The sequence below is a fragment of the Epinephelus moara genome, chromosome 20 (genome assembly GCF_006386435.1).
Source record: "Epinephelus moara isolate mb chromosome 20, YSFRI_EMoa_1.0, whole genome shotgun sequence".
NCBI lineage: Eukaryota > Metazoa > Chordata > Actinopteri > Perciformes > Serranidae > Epinephelus > Epinephelus moara.
Genome location: NC_065525.1, coordinates 20,385,630 through 20,404,231, shown reverse-complemented (window position 1 = coordinate 20,404,231; position 18,602 = coordinate 20,385,630). Strand labels below are relative to the sequence as shown.

The following is an 18,602-nucleotide window of genomic DNA, read 5'->3' as shown; positions in this document are numbered from 1 at the left end:
CCACCCAAACACCTCTGCAGATCAAGTTTCGCTCCTAGCACTCCCTGATAGCAGTGGCTCCCCAGCAGGAAAATGCCCCATGCCACACTGCACAAACTGCACAGGAATGGTTCGAGGAACGTGACAAAAAGCTAAAGGCATCGACCTGGCCTCTAAATTCACCAGATCCAAATCTGATCGAGAATCCATGGGGCATGCTGGTACCTCAGAGGTACATGGTGGAGCCTCCCTGGATCAGACTTCTCTCTGACATGTCAAGGCATGGACACATGACCTCTGGAAGGTGTCATGTGGTGTCTGGCACCAGGGTGCTGGCTTCAGATCATTTGAGACCTGTCAGTTGTAAGGTGGGATACTAGCACTTTCCAAGATGGTCAATCAGATTGGGGTGTGGGAGATTTGGAGGCCAGGTTGATACCTTGAGCTTTTTGTCACTTTCCTCAGGCCATTCCTGAGCAGTTATTGTGGTGTGGCATGGCACATTTTTCTACTAGGGGGGCCACTGCCAACAGGGAATACCGCTGCTGTGAGGGGAGGTTACTTAGCCCACAGCGGTGTTACAGTGGGTGGAGGGCATCAAGTGGCATCCACATGAATGCCATGACCAAAGGTCTCCCAGCAGAACATTGTATTGAAATAAAATTATCAATGTTACTCACTTCACCCTCCACTGGTTTTAATGTTTTGGCTGATCGGTGTATATAAGTATTGTATCTACAATTAAACCTACAGAAGTTACAGGCCCATCAGTAGGGAGCCCCAGATGATCTCTACACTTAATTCACCTTTGCAAACTACAAGTCATGTTTGAGATATATATCTGTAGATCTATAGTGATATAAATATAGTTAATGATCTATATAAATATAGTTAATGATCCATGTAATGTGACTGTAGGTAGGAATTAATATTTGATCAAGTGTGACCTTTCTGCCAGTGAAGAATTTAGGAAGAATATTCTCATTATGACTGTGAAATTATTGATGCTTGAAGTGAAAAAATTGTATGGTACATTGTATTTCAAATACATTTACATCCTGATGGACAGTTAAATCTGTATCAATGCTTTCAACTATATTCTTATGTATTCATTGTTTTGCCCTGCATGTAACTACGACTAAATACAGCGGGGAAAATGCACAGTGCATTCTTTGAGATGTAGACAAAAAAGGCTAGAAATGGAAATACTGCTGAAAAATTCCAGTCTCAAAAAAAGGGTACAATAATCACTAATCTCTGCAAACAATTGATGCTCATTCAACATCTTTGTCAAATACACTGTAGCCTAAAGTGTAAGCATCTTTATTTTAGGAACATTAGCAACAACACTGAAAATAATTGTGAAAAAAAAAATGTCTTCACTTCATTTTTAAAATCCCAAACATAGTTGTGGTCTCAGTAGAGGCTCTGCAGCCTGGAGAACTGCCAGACAAGTAGTCAATAGTGACCTCTAGTGTGTCTGCTATATGAAGTATTAACAGTGGAGCCTGTCGTATTTTGCATTTGATGCTTTTTTTTAATACCTCTTGCATTTCCTGTACTTTTGCTACAGGCTATCAGATATAATGAAAAGTGTATGAGACTTATCAGATGGTTAATGCGTCTTTTAAAAGAGGCATTCCCTCAAATGAACCCTTGTGCTGAAATAATTATACATCTATCAAGTGTGTAAAAAAAAAAAAAAAAAGGTGGATTAATTAATGCTTTGCCGCCATTGTGCTTATTAGGGCTGATTTTTTTTGCTTTGAGTCTATGTTTTCTTACAATCCTTGCATGTCTTTATGCGCATTCAGTGCGCAGGAGGCAGCCTAGTGAACACTTTGGAAAACTGACAAGGGATTGCCAAATCATTTCCTTGCCTGGGAATGACGTCCCTCCAGCACAATCCAGTTATATTTAGATCCTATATATAGTGGAGTCGCCCCCTAGGCTTTGTTGACTCTGCAGCAGGCAGCAGTGAGGGTTCACGATACTGAAAGGAGACGTCCTGAGACGGACACCATGTGACCTATATAGTTACAAGATTGTTTGTGACCACTAAAGCATACATGTGAATTACCTTTCCCATGAGATGTAATGAGGAAAAATTAAACAGTGACGTTTGCATGTAAGCATACTCAAACTGTGGGTTACAAACAGAGGGAGTGATGGTTTATATAGGTGTGTAGTTTTAATTTAAACATGGCTACAATTTCAGTGGTGATTTAGATTGAAAGAGGAGAAAATAAAGCGTATTGTTGCCCACATTGCGACACACAGTCGAGAGCTATGCCCCAAACCGGTTGAAATCCCCAGCTATGCTTTCTGGGTAAAGTGCGCCCCGGTATCCGCCCATATTCGCTTAAAGGAGGCCAACCTGAGCAGCTAGGCCGGACGCTGGATCAAATGGAAAGTTCAATCGATTAATTTGCCCACTTTTCTCGCATGTTCCCGCTTGCTTCTCATACGAGGTAGACCGACTTACATGCGGGCGTTTCGGTGTGAAATAGGAAATGCAGAGATCGTGTGAAACGAGAGGATTATCAGCTTGACTTGTTTGGTCGCTACTTCGGACGCGGAACTCCACTCGCTAAAAGGTAAAACAAACCGATAACATTTATACGTGTGTGTCGCTTTGGGGGTTTGTTGCAACAATGTGAAACATAATTTACCAGTCAGGGCACTGTGTCGGCTGTAAAACCACTAAACAGTGCCATAACAGTGGAAATATTCATTTTCCTTGGTAGTGCAAACTACGCCCAATTGTTAACCTAACGTCTGGCCCTGCAATGCAGACCTTTGGGCTAGCCTGTCAATGGCGGCTTCAAAAGCTGCACCCTTCCCCTTTGAATGAATGATACAGGGTTTGTTCGGGCACACGGTGCAGACAATGCTACATTAATGAATTACTCCGTTTAAATCACCTAAGGCTAGCTTATGAAGGCTAGCTAGCTTACTTTTGAGGCTGTGGGCGAGCTCAAATGCTAAAGCTAGCTAGCAGCAGCCTGGTTATTTAAACACAGTGCTCGGAGGGTTTCACACAACCAATCTGGCAACCCTGTGAGCACAGAGCAGTGGATTTAAATCAAATTCCTCTCGACTTCTAAGCCTTTTGTAGGTGTTGTTGCCTGCTTGAACACAATTTTCATTTCATGGAAAGGCCTGTTTTAACCTCGGCTAATTCATTTAGGTGGCAAACTGTTACAAAGTACTTTCCCACTAATGTATAGCTGCTGTATGAGGGTCCATTTCCACCAGTCCTCAGTGTTGGTGATCATCCTGGTGTCATATTGGTGAAAAATGTAGTTGTCAATCGGTAAAATCTTATTGTCAGTGATGTAGTATAGAATACAGTAATACACAATGCCTAGAAGATAGATGGTGTCAGCAACAACCATGACTGACACAGTCATATCATCAAGAAATCATTTTCTATTTAAATCTCACTGCATCATAACTTCACAATTTGATGCAACAAACTGCAATCCACACTATGAATATGTCAATGTGGTTTAACTGCACTACAGCACAAACAAGGGTGGAAAAAACTTTACTTATCATTGAACCATAAATAGGCTGCATCCCTCCATTACAACCCTGTTACACAAATGACTTAAGTTACCTACTTCATCTAGTCATCCAAATGCACTTTCACTGCATAATAATAAAATGCAAAGTGACAGTATTTTTACAGGCAAAGCAAACTTTCAAGTGTTGCTACAATGCTCTGTAACCATGTCACTCGTCCTCTCTGTTTGCTAAAGATGAGATTGTTTCCTAATGGACACGACAGCCTCACTGTAATATGTGTAAATCACAGACGGCGTTGGGTGTAATATATAACATGCGTGAAGCATTTTAAAGTGTTGAGAACACTAACCAGTGTCAGTAAAAGTATTCCTTTGTCGGCCAAATACCTATCAAACCACATTCTCGTTCTGTTTGTCTAGAAATGGGAATGATATTCAGTGGAACTCCTCCCTGACTGCAGGCTGCGCAGAGCTGCGAGCAGTCTGTACTGTAACTTCTGAAAAGGCCAGCTGCCACTATTGATGGGTGCTGCTCCACAAAGCAGTCAGACAGCGGAGAGCCTCCCAGTTGCTTGTCAATTTTGGAGCCTTAATGCAATGTCATAGATTTCTGCCTGGGGTTAGTTTCTGTTGTGTGGCTGCTACTCAAAAAAAATACCACTGAATGTGTTGCTGAGTTCAGATGTTTGATTACAGGATATTCATCTGAATTTGTTTTATTTCAGTACCTGATTATTTGTGATGTGAAGCCTATTTTTGTGTCACAGAGACTGTTTTAATATAATCAATTTTCAAAAAGGGGTTAATCAGCATTTGATTTAATTTCCCAGGCTCATGATTTAATATGGCAACGTTTCCTAAATTCAGCAGCAGTTTTTCTGTGTTTATATTCCCTCATTTGCACATAAACTCTCACTTAAACCATCATATTATTTTTGTGTTGATTGTAGCTTCTTCTGCAAGCATCTTGATGGATACAAAAATGGGACTTTTCTAAATGACAAACAGAAAAACACAGTGGTATGAAATCAAATTTTCCAGTGAATCAGCAGGGTTATTAAAAGAATAGTTTTTTTTAAAGACGTATGAGTTTCTCACTGTAAGTGATGCTATTACATTAAAGGTCTGCCAATCTTGAGGATGCAGAGTTCCCAGTGAGCTGGCAGCTTGTCAGACAAAAATGAAGAGCAGCAAATGGAGCTAATTGTCAAAATAGTTTCAAGAGACAATTCAGTGCCTGAAAAAATTTTAACCATCCACATCAGAATGTAACATCTTCAGTGAAGAAAGGTTAATGCATCTGAGAAATGCACTTATAAATTCCTCCTCTCAAGGCTTTAACAGTGCCCCAGATGAATTAATGCTGTACCAGATGAATATCTGAAATATCTGAGTATAATGTGCTTTTTTTGGTCCTGCAGGTGAATCATGACAGAATATAAGCTGGTAGTGGTGGGAGCTGGTGGCGTTGGCAAGAGCGCACTTACCATCCAGCTCATCCAGAATCACTTTGTGGATGAATATGACCCCACCATTGAGGTAAAGACACTAAAGTGTGTGTACATGCATGTACATGTATGTGTGAGCTTGTGTGTGCCCTCAAGTCCATGTCTGTATCCGTCAGTGGTTTTGTGTGTATTTTGGTATGGCGGCAGAACGAGGAGAAACTCCTCAAAGAGTTGCAGCAGGTTCTTCTGGTTTAAGTCTTAAAAAGACACCAAACCGGTTTTTAATAACTTTCCATGTATGTCTGCCTGCCTGCTGTCTCAGTGGGCCAACCTATGCTGAGTAAACACAGCCTCATTATGATTACAATCCATTATTGATGTGCTGCTGCAGGTTAGAGCTCCACTATGGATTATTTGAATACAAGATAACATCTGAAACAAAATCTGCCCACTGGATCAGACAGTAATTATTAGAGTTGGATCAGATTGAGTGTGGCCATCAGTGTGATGAAAAGCAGGCACGCTTTGTGACAGTGGAAATTAGGACTTGAGGTCTGCTGGAAAATGGAGTGACCTACTACAACTAGAGGAGGGCAACATTTGAAATGTTGTCCCGTGGCGTCTTTCAGCAAAATCACATCAATACAACCATGTGATGAGGCAATGTCAACAATTTAGTTTCAATCATTTAATCAGATTACATACTTTAATATTGTTATAGACCACACATACATTACTGCAGTTCACTATACTGAACATGTTTACTTATATGGTATGTTTAAATATCTGCATTTCTTATTATTATGGCTAGTTCATTAGAATAACAACTAATATTGGGGCGTCAGTGACTTAGTGGGTAGAGCAAGCGCCCCATGTACAAGGCTGGTGCCGCAGCGGCTCGGGTTCGACTCCAGCCTGTGGCCCTTTGCTGCATGTCTCTCTCTCTCTCTCTCTCTCTCTCTCTCTCTCTCTCTCTTCCCCCCCCCCTCTCTCCCTTGCTGTCCTATCCATTAAAGGCAAAATGCCCAAAAAATATCTTTTTAAAAAAAAAAAAAAAGAAAGGAAAAAAAAGAATAACAACTAATATCACAGTAATCACATGATTTAAAAAAAAGTATGTATGTTGAATCTTGGAAAATCATGCATTGTCTCTATTATACCACAGATTTTAAAACACACATTAGTAATAAGGAAATTAATAATTCTTTAATATTTTTATTAAAGTAGTATTTGAACACTCGGCCCACTTTATCCCAGAGTTTTGATCGCTCTCTGACCTCTTCCAGGACTCTTACAGAAAGCAGGTCGTGATCGACGGAGAGACGTGTCTGCTGGACATCCTGGACACTGCAGGTCAGGAGGAGTACAGTGCCATGAGAGATCAGTACATGAGGACAGGGGAGGGCTTCCTCTGTGTCTTTGCCATCAACAACACCAAGTCCTTCGAGGACATTCACCACTATAGGTGAGCAAAGAGACTGAAGGGCTGCAGTCTTTGGACGTAGTGTTTCGGCAGTATTTCAATTGCAGATCAAAGGGAGAATATTTTGGGGCGTCCTAGTGGCCTGAGGTGTAAGGTGCTGACCATGTGATCGCAATGTTCCTCATTCGGGCCCGCCTGGGAACATTTGTCACACGTCATACCCCTTCTCTTCATCTCTTATCTGCTGTCCACTGTCTGATCTTAACCAGGACTCCCTGGAAGGAGAGACTTTGTATCTCGATGGGACCTTCCGGGCTAAATAAAGGATAAATAAATAAATAATGAAGGCAAAACTGCTTAAAATATATATACATTTAAAAATGACAAGATTTGATAAAGATTTTACATGTAATGGTTTGATTTTTGTATGTCCCTTGCCACATCACGTCTGTGCCCTGTTCATGGCTGGTGATCTTTTGATATGTGAAATTATATACTTTATAATATAATATATTTTGTTGTCAATCTGCCAGGGTTGCAATATATTTATGTATGAATATCCTAATAGGCTGCAGCATTGAAGAAAAGTCAATAATGGCCTTATTCTATTTACTCTAAGCAGATAAAAGTTTTTTAACACCACTTTACATAACCGTAGGAGTATAACCTCATTGGGATTCAAATCAAATAAAATTTCTGTTGTCTTTCATTGTCCAGAGAACAGATTAAACGGGTGAAGGACTCTGAGGACGTCCCTATGGTGTTGGTGGGGAACAAGTGTGACCTCCCGTCCCGGACAGTGGACACCAAGCAGGCTCAGGACTTAGCACGCAGCTACGGCATTCCCTTTATTGAGACCTCAGCCAAAACCAGACAGGTGAGAGTCCAGCGACAGATGGCCACGCCCGCAAGACTCAAATAATTTAACTTTTCAGTCTGTCACTGAACTGCTAGAGTATTCCACTGCAGGTCTGCACAGCATGTTGAAGGGTGAGAAGTTGCATGTGGTCTCAGGGTTATTGGCTTGATGGACACAGCAGTCCTATAAATTTCACTTTGAAGTCAAATTGTGCCAGAGACATTAAGCCAGTAGTAATTTTACAAGTGTCCTTGCACAGACTTGATAATCTTGGCACTTGGATCACAAGAAAAGTTAAAGTCTTGAGTCATGCGTTGCTGCTGATTTGTGTCACATCTAATGGTCTTTTTTATAGTGTTGCTTGGAAATGTCTTGGGCAATGCACTGCGCATCGTTAAATCCTCTTTGGTTAATTGAATTTTTTTATTTATGGGTGATAATGTAATCATTGCATGCGACTTTGTCATGGATATATGAAATTATATCATCATTAGGGCCATCTGCAGAGGATCCATTATAAATAATCAGCAAATCAGTAAATGCGTGTCAAGGAGTCTGCATGAAAGGACAAACTGTTGGTAATTACTCAGGGGGGTTAATGATCCTGCTTACTGGTTCCTGTGACTGGGTGTTGGAAGATTTGCAGTGGCGCAGTCACATCAAATGGTGTGTGTTGTGAGCATGGCCTTAGGTGGCTGACTGGCTGACACAGTGATCTGTAAACACATCCTTTCCTGGTCTCTCGGACCTGGGGTGAATCACGGCTCCTTCTGGTGCGGGGGAAATTAATGACACAATGATTCATTTCTTACAGCTATGTTCACCTATTCCTACCTGAGTGTACCAATAATTCACTATCCACTCAGTGTTGCTGCTGCTGCTGCTGTTGGACCGGCAACTGTCTCTTGCATTCAAAGCCACCTGGTTTTTGCTGAACCTCAGTGATTTCATCTTATTTCTCTGGGAAATCTCCCATTAAATGCACAATTAAAATATGCTCCTGATGCATGAGCTTCTCCTTTTTTATTAGGCTAGACAATTAGTGATACTCCACCCTAATGTTTTTAGTGCCACCCACCGTTTGGGGGCTTAAAAGATAGCTGTTTTAAAAGTCGTAGTTTGTTTTTTAGTTCAGTTTGAATGGGTTCCAGTGAGGAATTTTCAAGATGAAAACTTAATAAGAATCATCCTGTACATAATCCACCTCTTCACTGCAAGTGTGTGTACAGTGTGCTCCAAACAATTATTGTTTTGCCAAAATGCAGCTATATACACTGTCAGAGCCTTAATGAGCGCAAAAGCATGTTATGACAGAAAAAGCTGCAATAATTAGCTGCATTTTGGTAAAGTGATGATTGTTTGGAACGTATTAAGTGGGGGGTTTTTTTTGAGGCTGTTTTGATAATTTTTTTCCTGCCATGGAAACAACTGGAATTTATCTAGCCACAGCAGTTTTTTATTGAGAGGAAGGAAACGGCAGACCTTTTTCAAGCATGCAGGAGGTGAGTGTACGAGCTTAAACAGATTGATTTAATGTAAACTGGCTGAACCAACATACGTCACTATGACCCAAATTTAAAAAGTAACCTACGCCAGCAAGCTGCGCTGATGGTGTCACAGCGCTAAATCCAACCTGTATTACATTAGTAATAAGCTTGTACTATGTAACTATGCTTGTTAATAAACTGACTAATGGAGCCACAAGTGTCTTACAGGCTGTGAGCTGAGCTGTGGCAACATGAAGGAGATCAAATTTCAGTAGAGGGTGAGGAGGAGGAGGAGGAGGAGGAGGAGCGGCGGCACATGCTGTGTTTGTTTACTAGAAAGTTTATGTGTTTTTTGGGGTGACACAACAAGACAAGGTTAGTCTATCAGGGAAACTTAAACTGTGCCAAAATGGCAACATTTTGGAGTTGAAGCCAACAAAAGACAAGTCCTAACTGACCATGAGCGATGCAGTGCGCCGCTTAAAGCTTCTGTCGGATGCACTGTTTCTATTTCTTCCTGTTGCATGCTTTGAAAGCAAAGCAATGGACAAAGAACAGCTGATTAATGAAGCTGAATTGAGGTATTATCTGTACTGTTCTTACTTATTTCATTATAAAAAACTAAATAAGGTGGCAGCTGGCTGGAGGGTGATCGCCAGGGAGCTGAAAGTTTCTAGTAAGCTAATCGCTCATAACAGTCTACATACTGTTGGCTTTAGTGTGTCATTCCCACTAAATATCACAATATAAAACGTGCTATCTCTTAAAAAAGTACAAACATAGGAAGACAGCAAGCAGGCTCCTCACCCAGCTTTCTCCAGTCTGATCTTGAGCGCACAGCTGATAGGTAGGCCTACGTGGTTTATTTACATGGCGTAATAGAAGTGCGTATTTAATGGATTCAGTTACAGAGAGCTGTTGATGTTACGTGATGCAATGTGATACTAGTCGGACACTCGTTAGTCTGAGTGGGCGGAAGTTCGCTGCATAGATCAGCCTCTCATTGGGCGGAACGAGCCACCCACTGAAGTCCCGCCCTACCACCTCCGGTTGTGTAGCAGTTTTCAACCGTTTTCAACATGTCCTTTACTAACTTTTGCGGTGTTTGATCTTGTGGGGATGTAGCCATTTTTCTGCCATGGTTCGCGTCCTGTAGGCGATATTTTTGTGGGCGTGTTACACCAAAACCTGTTTCCCCCCGGGAATATTTTTGCAAGCGCACCGTTGCTGTTCACCACCCAGAACGATTGTGATTGGTTGAAAGAAATACAAGCAGCCAGGGCGTTTTTTCTCCAATCTTAAAGTGAGAGTCGGCCCAGCCAGACCTTTCTTTTCTTGAGAAAGGTCTAGTGAGCGAGACTAGACACTTGTTTGCTGTTAGGACATGGTGTCATAATGTTCCACTCGGGAACAGCTGCTGAGTCACATGAGACACCTAGTGGTAAAAATACTCCGGTCCGGTTTTTAATATCAAACCGGTTTGAAAGTTTTTACACCTGCCCAACCCTCGTTCGGTATTCACAGGATAGAGTTTGGGTGGAGTATCAGCTTATGTACGTAAGGCAGTCCAGACATTGCAGATAGACCGACCTGAAAACATTGTCCTGCTTCTCTCCTTTGTATCTTTAAGCTGTAACCCATTCAGTATGTCCTCCTGTATTCCTAAACATTGAGGGAAGTTGTGTCTCATACTGCAGAGAGTGGAAGATGCCTTTTACACTCTGGTACGGGAGATCAGGCTGTACCGGCTCAATAAGCTCAGCAAGGAAGAAAAGACTCCGCGCTGTGTCAAGCTTAAAAAGTGTGTTGTGATGTGAAAGGGGTAAGTTTTTACAGCCGCGCGCCCACCAGCTCTGTGTGTGTGTGTGTGTGTGTGTGTGTGTGTGTGTGTGTGTGTGTGTGTGTGTACGTGTGTGTGTACGTGTGTGTGTACGTGTGTGTGTACGTGTGTGTGTACGTGTGTGTACGTGTGTACAAGGCAACGGGAGAGGACACGCGACGAGATCTGGTGCTTTGTGGTTCTCAAAGCTAACCTGCTGGTTTCTGCTGGGGCTGTGGTGGAGCTCTAACAGGAGGCTGAAAGAGCTGATGATTTCTTCCCTTTTCAGTGTCTGTGTATCATGGCTGATTATTATCTGAGGCAGTTTTCACACTGGGTTAGTTTATTTCAGTTTCAACGCGAGTTTGATGCGAGTTCCTTCCGCTAACCATGCTGGTCTGCTTTCACACTTTATACCTTTGTTCCGATCAGGGGGTATGTTGCGTAATTCTTTCCTCAAAGGTGCAGGCGCTTACCCTAGTTTCCACAAGGAAAGGATGATGGTGCACATTTAGATGTATGGAGGAAAAATGGGCTGATGTAGAGGCAGGTAGCTTCATGTGAGCTCGATTGAAGTAACTGAGCGGGCTGAAAATAACAAAATCAAACCCAAAAAACGTCTCTTCTACCACTACTGCTCTACCGAAGGAAAAACACGAACATTGCGTCTCTGCTCATACACCAGGGAGGTATTTTACATGTCCTCTTTATTTGTTAAATATCACCAGTGTAGTCCTGTGAGAAAGCGATTGCATTCTGACTGCACACAATTAGAGCCACAAAAATTAATTGATTCATTGATCAGTTGATCAACAGGAAATTAATTGGCAACCATTTTGATTAGAGATGTTGCAATACCATTTTTTTTCCCATCTTGATATCGATTCTGATACCAAAATCTTTGCATTGGCCTATAGCAAGTACTGATCTGCGACCATTGCATAGCTTAGGGCTGGGCAATATAAAGATCTTATTGTTATCGATATATGAGCCTGTATATCGTCTTAGATTTTGGATATTGTATTTAGTATATTTTCAATTTGTTTTAATGCTTGCCTAAACCCACCCTTGCCTTAACTCCGGGGTGGTGATTATTGATCAAAAATGTCATTGTGGTAATATTTTTTGAGGATATTTGTCATCCCCACACATCTTTGTCACATCACAGAGGGCATTTGGTCAGAAATATTATGTTCGATTTTGTCTCCCAGTCCTAGCATTGATTACGTGCTTTTGAAGAGATGTAAAAATATCAAGATATATATCGTGTATCGAGATATAGCCTAAAATTATCGTGATATAATTTTCAGGGAATATCACCCAGCCCTATAACAGCTAATACTTCTCACCCGGTATGGATTGTTGTATGGCATAGCTGAGGTTAAACCCTTGGTAAAACATTAATAAATACATACAGAGAGTGAATGCCATAGAGCTTTCTTTTATCTGGTGTAGAATGTTCCCATGTTGCTGACATTTTGCTAGCGTTAGCATGTTTAATGGGAATTAGTTCTTCTTCATTGCTCTTAAACTGTAGTTGCCAGTGGCTGCACAGTGTAACTTGCTGTGCAGGCGACTGTATAGTGCTGCAGAGAAGAACAGATTTACTGGAAAAACTGCTGTTTTTTAAAATTATATGGTATCGTGTCCACGCAGATACCCGATCGAGCAATTTAGGCAGTATCTGGGGCACTTCCAATACTGCTATCGGTGTTGTAACAACTCTAATTCATTTAATTTTTTTCGTTGTTTTAGAAAAAAAAAAACACAACAAACCTGCTGGTTTAATGTTTTTTAAATGTGAGAATTTTATATCTATACATTTTTTGTTCATTCAAGATGATAACCTCAATAGTTCTGAAGTTTTGTGCTAAACATTGGCCTACCTTTTGAAGATATCACCCTGGGCATGTTGATGAGAACGACAGTAAGGCAATGCCAGCACTCCGGAAAAATAAATAAAATAGGAATTATTAAAAAGCCTGTATTTGTAGTGGCTAAATCATTTTAAGAGCCAACATGTTTCGACCACTGCAGGTCCTCATCAGGGCTTTCAAAACATACAACACAGGTATGGCCACACCTATAAAGTGGCAGAATGCATATAGTGCATTAAATCAATGAATCGAGAAACTTAATGGACAATAAAAATAAATGTTAGTTACAGCCCTACACATAAGCTTAGAACCAATCAGACCACCTCCCTCAGGTTGACTTGGTGTGCGCTCAGGAAAGAGTGTTCCTTTAATCAACTTTCCAGGCGATTTGTTCCAGGATTCGGACTAAACTACCAGTGTGAAAGCGTCTCAATCTGCTGAAATCAACATGAAGAAAGGGGTACGGGCTGGTGAGCCAATGTGTGTGATTAAGGGAGATTATGGCGAATCTGGGACCAAATCATGTGCTGAAATGTTTCCAAGGAGGCTGTGGTCCAAGAAACTGGCAGATATGTTGTGAACAAAAATTGTTTGTGTGTTTGTGGGTGAGTTTTTTTTCTTGCGGTCATAAATCCCTTAAATCTCTTCTTCTTTCCTTTCCTGCTGTCTCTGTCACAACCTGACGTGACCTCAGGCTCTGTCCTCTGCTGCTCTTTGCAGTCATCATCACATTTATTGCGCTATACAAACTGTTCTGGTACTCATTCACTTTCCTCCGTGTGGCATCAACAGACACTAGCTGCATTTCCAAGGAGCCTTTTATTCACTAATAATCACAATAAGAGCTCGGCAAGAACATAAAAGCCTCATTTTAACACTTCAGTCAGAATAAATTGGCCCGACTTAAATAAAAGCTGTTCACCTGAAGAAGTCGAGTCACTCTCTTTTGTTGCTGATGAGTTTTCTACCGTTTTCCCAAGTGTTGCATCTTTTCAGGGGAACAATCTCTGAATAGTTTTTATTTATTGGGTTTTTTGGAAGATAAGGCTCGCCTTCTGTTCAATAAAAGTTAGTGGATTATTTTAAAACAATTTTTCTTGCTTGAGCACAAGCCCGCAGCAGTAAACCAGCAGCGCCAAGCACTCGATGCAGGTTTTTTACAGTTGCCTGTATTGGCAGACTGCACACGGACTATTGCAAATGTAAACAGAACCGCTTGTTCTGTCATTTTATTTAGCGGCCATTTAAACACTGTGGGAGTTGTAAATTGGATTGATTACATTCGCAGGGAAAGAAATTGGCTCATGTAACTGCAGCTACTGTCAGTGTTGTTTTTTTAAGTGGGAACACTGCTGACGTTTATATACATGACTTTGCAGTTATGTTCGATCCGCACTTAATTCAGCTGCATCTCACACGGCCTAAAGTGGACTGAGAGATGTACCTACACTCTGATGTGTGTCACGCTGATGTACACTTGATAGAAACTGATGTGAAATTGATGTTGACACTATCAAGATGATTTTTTTGGGGATTTAAATTGAAATTTTTGGCCTTAAATTGGAAAAAAATAAGAAAATTACTGCCATAGATGTAAAAATATGAAGAAAAATACTAAAGTTTCTTTGACAATGGAACAAATCAAGGGTACACATCAGTTTGATATTAAAGATTGGAGTGTTGATTGGAGTTTTAAGGAGTACTTAACCCACAAAATGAGTGTTACCTTGAATTTGTGAAGAAACTTTGTTTTCCCTTGCATGCCTCCATGGATAACATTGAATGTATTGATTTGTGTATTGATTTGTGGCCGCGTTTAACTGCAAAACTATATCAAAATATCCTTTTAAAACTTTTGCACAGCTCATACAGTATAATCTAAATCTCATTTATCCACTTCTATGCTCAGTACTTTACAAACATAGGAATTTTTTGAGTTTGGAAACCGATGTTTTGATATAGTTGTATTGTTAAATGTAGTGTTCAATAAATCACTGTGTTTGCTGTTTTTCATGGAGGCATGCGAGAAAAACAAACTCTTCTTCACAAGCTCAAGATAACACGACTAACTGATTCACAAATGGTCATTTTGTGAGTGAAGTATTTCTTAAATCTGTCCAAATTATTTTTTTAATTGACTATAATTAACCTTGTAAAATCAGCAGACTTCAAATATCACCTGAATCAAAACATTGTCAATCATTTAAATGTTTTCAGGCTGTATAATATTTGTAACCTGTCACTCTAATAATGAATTCTTTTATTATCTTTCTTTCAGGGCGTTGACGATGCCTTTTACACATTAGTGCGAGAAATCCGGAAGCATAAGGAGAAGATGAGCAAGGAGGGCAAAAAGAAGAAAAAGAAGTCCAAGACAAAGTGTACACTTATGTGAATAATCACCCATTTTCAAGACAGACTAAAAAAAAAAAGAACTATGTTGAACAGTTAAGGTAATACATTTTGTACATTACACTAAATTATTAGCCTCTTTCTCAATACCCACCATACTGAATACTAAACCTGACCCCGTTTTTTTTTTTTCTGCCTTTCTGTTATTTGCTACTCGGACACCAATAAGCTTTATTTTCAGTTTAGTGCCAGTTGCCCACATGTGTTGGTCCAACAGCCTGTTTGATTTTATAGGACGATGACGCTGATTTGGGTAATTTTTATATAACCGCAAGAGCTGTGAGCTAATTACATCGCAGCTCGTGTTTGACAAATTATTCATGGCCTACCTAAAGTTGTCCCTCCCTTTGCTTAAAAGGTTGCGACCTGCAACAGTTCTGTAACGCCCTTTTAAGTTTGGGATGCCAAAGAATGAATTTTCATCCCGATTCTCAAAAGAGATCTGAAGAAAGGACCAACATTCAGCCAGATGAGATCCAAATGTCCCAGCCACTGTGTAATTTCCCCATCGCTAATGACCTCTAGGTATGACTTAGTTATGTCACTGATATAAGTATGCATGCAAACTCCTACTCTTCTCCGAATGTTTTAACACCCTAATTAGCTATTAATTAATTTGCAATTTGTCAATGCTTTGTACTGTGTGGGGAGTGATTTCTTGCCTACATGAGATGTTTGTTTTTTTTGTTTTTTTTTTCCCTTTATGCATGCATTGTGTCCTAGATGACATGGGTATTGCAAACTGCCTCTGGTTTGATACATTTAGCAGAGCCAGCAACGAGGAACTCTGACCCCAGTGGACATCACACAGTCTTGTTTTCAGGTTCATATAAAGTAACCATTACTCCTTTTTTTCATGTGAGATATCAGCCATTTTAGCTTGATTAATGACAAATTAGAGATCAAGATTTTTACCTGTTTTGTGATGAGAAAACAAGACTAGCAGCCAGGTTCTGTGTCGGCCAGAGTCGTTTAATACTGCAGGGATTCATGCCTCGTCACAAGCTAATGGCAAACAGCTTGTCTGGCCTCAGTGGTCACATATTTCCTGCTATCCTTTACTCTTAAGGCTCGACTGCAGGATTGTTTTTGATTTATCCTGACAATAATCATTTCATTGCTACAGTTAAAGTTCTCCTGCCAGCATCCTCCCAATCGGGGCGTCATATTTAAACAGTACGAGGACTATTCATCGACTCATTATTCGATGTTTAACAGGTTTTAAATTTGAGGATTTGATGCTCCAGTAGCTGCTGGCCACAGAGGTGTCACGCCTTGCACATTTTCCTAAGCTGTTGACTCGTTCGCTTGTGACTGGCTAGAAAGCAGAATGCATCTTTTTAAGCAGCTTTCAGGAATATTTCTCTCGGTGTGGTGTCACAGAGGTTGTTAAAAATGTTGTCCAAATGGATCTCCAGATTCTTCCTTTAGCTGAGCTTTTGAAAGAGTTTTGGGATTAACTTCCTTAAGTGTTGAAATTGTTTGGTGGGGTTGCCTTTCAACAGAAATGATTGTCCAGCGAAGCAATTTGTCATTTTCTCTCACAAAGCGTGTGTATCGTGGTGATGTAACTGGAACTGATGTTTGTAAATGAGGCAATAATTGCCATAAAATTGGTTTTTAGAGAAAATTGTCTGAATTTATTAAAAGAAAAAAAAGTCCACGTTTCTTTCCCAGGTCAACCGTATTTCACCTCTTCCATCGTATTTACAAGCTGTTCCCCTGGGGATTTTTATTTGCCTTTTATGTTTGTATTAGGTGCTACGTTTAGACGGTAGAAAGAGCCGAGACAATATTTACTTTGTCCTGTGTGTGTGCTCCAGAAATACACAAAATGCTGTTATAGAGAAGCAACATTATTGACACAGAATATCCAGACATGATACATTTTGCTTTCAGAAATAATGAATTTTGACCCAGTTAATTATTACCTCTCTTTTTTTCATGAAGTAGATAATAACTGTTAATGCAATTTTAATTATGGATCCCTCTTGTTAACAATACTGTTTCAAAAGTAGTTTTACTGAAATGTTTGAAATGTTCCTCTTCCTTTTATTGCGTGCCAACAGCTGATTTCTGAAATTTATCATTTATACCTGGATCATATTTTAACAACCTTTGTATAGTTGTGATACTGAAAGGTGCATATTTTGTAAATTGTGCTTCATTTCGTTGGTGTGTCTAAATGAATGTTGCTTTAATGGAGTTTTCACTCCGCTCTGTGTATGTGATTAGAGAGTGTGACTGGGTCCAGGTCTAGGGAAGTGAATGAATGACCACTTTACAACACACCTGTTGTGGGCAGTGTTGAGTGGTGATCTGATCTCAAATGAGTCTATTTTTTGCCATGAATCTCACCACTCCTATTTAATGTGTAATAAAGAACAAACTAAAGAGGAACTCAACTTTGTCTTTCTTTCTGAAATTGTCTTGAGTCTCTGTCTCTTTAAAACTCTAGATGTAGACTGGGTCATTGCATATATATTGTTTGCTTCATCAATTTGCTGCAGGACATGGTTACAATTATTGAAATTATACTAATGTAGAGTATCATAACCTCGCGAAGTAACATTTTGAAGAAGGGCTGTTGAATTATTTCTGCCTCATGCCTGAGGATCACATCAGTGTTGCCCAGCAGGTGGCACTGTTCACCCACTTTGGCAGGTTTGACTCTCACAGACCTCACACTCTATGAAGGGGCTATTCTACCAGCTGCCCACACAGTGAACCTACATTTAGCTTTTACAAGTCATGTATATTTTCCAAAATAAACCAGGACTAAATATGCTCATTCAGGAGAGGAAAATATAGACTGGAATTCTGAGCAGAAATACCCCCATTGTTTACAAGCAGTCACTTTTGGTGAGAAGAAACCATCTCATGCATTGATTATGTTTGAGGTGAGGTGTTTTCAAAACTAACTAAAAGTTAATTTCACATGTATACCAGTGGCCAGAGATGATATTCAAAGTGACTTTTCTTTGTGGCAATGGTAAATAAATCCCTTTTCTTGTCTCTTGCAAATGAAAACACTTAGACGGAGGAAACAGATAAAAACTACTGAATTAATGAGGTGTTAAGATCATTTAAAATGACAGGAGGCCAGGGGCCAGTTAATGAACAAACATTAATAATATTTATCAGTATATATAATAAATGAATTGCCAGACTTTCAACATTTGCTGTCCTCCCTCATCTTTGCCAAGAGCAGCAGCCTCATACAGGTCAGCTGTACGCAGGGGTGTTTAAGGACATTCAGGGCTTGACCTGGATCTCTGTCAGGGGGTCAGAGCAGTGGTGTGGTACAGTGGTTCCCAACAGGTGGGTCGCAAGTGATTCGAGAAAGTGTCAAGCTTGTAAAAAACACACTTCAATTTGAAGTACAGTGAATTTTCAGCACAGAGCTTTTATATTAAAGGTGCCGTTTATCTGCTGTAGAGTGAGGTAATAATGGACAGCTACTTCACAGAGACAGCAATCTAGCTCAGCGATATGGCCAAATGCAAGTATGACACTGAATATATTAAACTGTGTAGACCTTGAACAAATGACTGAGGCGAAATCTGGACCCTGTGGCTAGATCAGTTGGGAACCACTGGTATAGTGGATGGTATATGTATACAGATATACCCACCTCTTTCACTGGCTGTTTGCAGTATACCCACCTATCACCCAAAAATTCATTGAAATATATAGGAGAGTGTACCCACTTCCTTTGCAGTAACCTCATCCACCCACCTCATCAACTACCACCACACCACTGGGGTC

General features: G+C 40.3%; 1 protein-coding gene across 3 annotated transcripts; it reads left to right on the top strand.

Annotated features, from left to right (window-relative positions):
• The first annotated feature begins 2,314 nt into the window (after positions 1 to 2,314).
• On the top strand, positions 2,315 to 17,234 carry kras (v-Ki-ras2 Kirsten rat sarcoma viral oncogene homolog). 3 transcript variants are annotated; one of them, XM_050074376.1, is made up of 6 exons: positions 2,315 to 2,576; positions 4,931 to 5,048; positions 6,244 to 6,422; positions 7,098 to 7,257; positions 10,424 to 10,548; positions 14,701 to 14,857. In XM_050074376.1, exons 2-5 carry the CDS (start codon positions 4,938 to 4,940, stop codon positions 10,541 to 10,543), a joined length of 570 nt encoding a protein of 189 aa, XP_049930333.1. In that variant the 5' UTR covers positions 2,315 to 2,576; positions 4,931 to 4,937; the 3' UTR covers positions 10,544 to 10,548; positions 14,701 to 14,857. The 3 variants fall into 3 exon arrangements, with proteins under 3 accessions (XP_049930333.1, XP_049930336.1, XP_049930335.1); XM_050074379.1 differs by lacking the exons at positions 10,424 to 10,548; positions 14,701 to 14,857 and adding an exon at positions 14,441 to 14,497 and having other exon boundaries at positions 2,316 to 2,576; XM_050074378.1 differs by lacking the exon at positions 10,424 to 10,548 and having other exon boundaries at positions 2,318 to 2,576; positions 14,701 to 17,234.
• The last annotated feature ends 1,368 nt before the right edge of the window (positions 17,235 to 18,602 follow it).

What these genes read in the sequence shown, in the direction of transcription:
- kras (XM_050074376.1), top strand. Translation starts at nt 4,938, where the DNA reads ATGACAGAATATAAGCTGGTAGTGGTGGGAGCTGGTGGCGTTGGCAAG. An exon ending in GAGGACATTCACCACTATAG is followed by an intron (nt 6,423 to 7,097) that starts GTGAGCAAAGAG and finishes TTCATTGTCCAG; the next exon opens with AGAACAGATTAAACGGGTGA. An exon ending in CCTCAGCCAAAACCAGACAG is followed by an intron (nt 7,258 to 10,423) that starts GTGAGAGTCCAG and finishes CTCATACTGCAG; the next exon opens with AGAGTGGAAGATGCCTTTTA.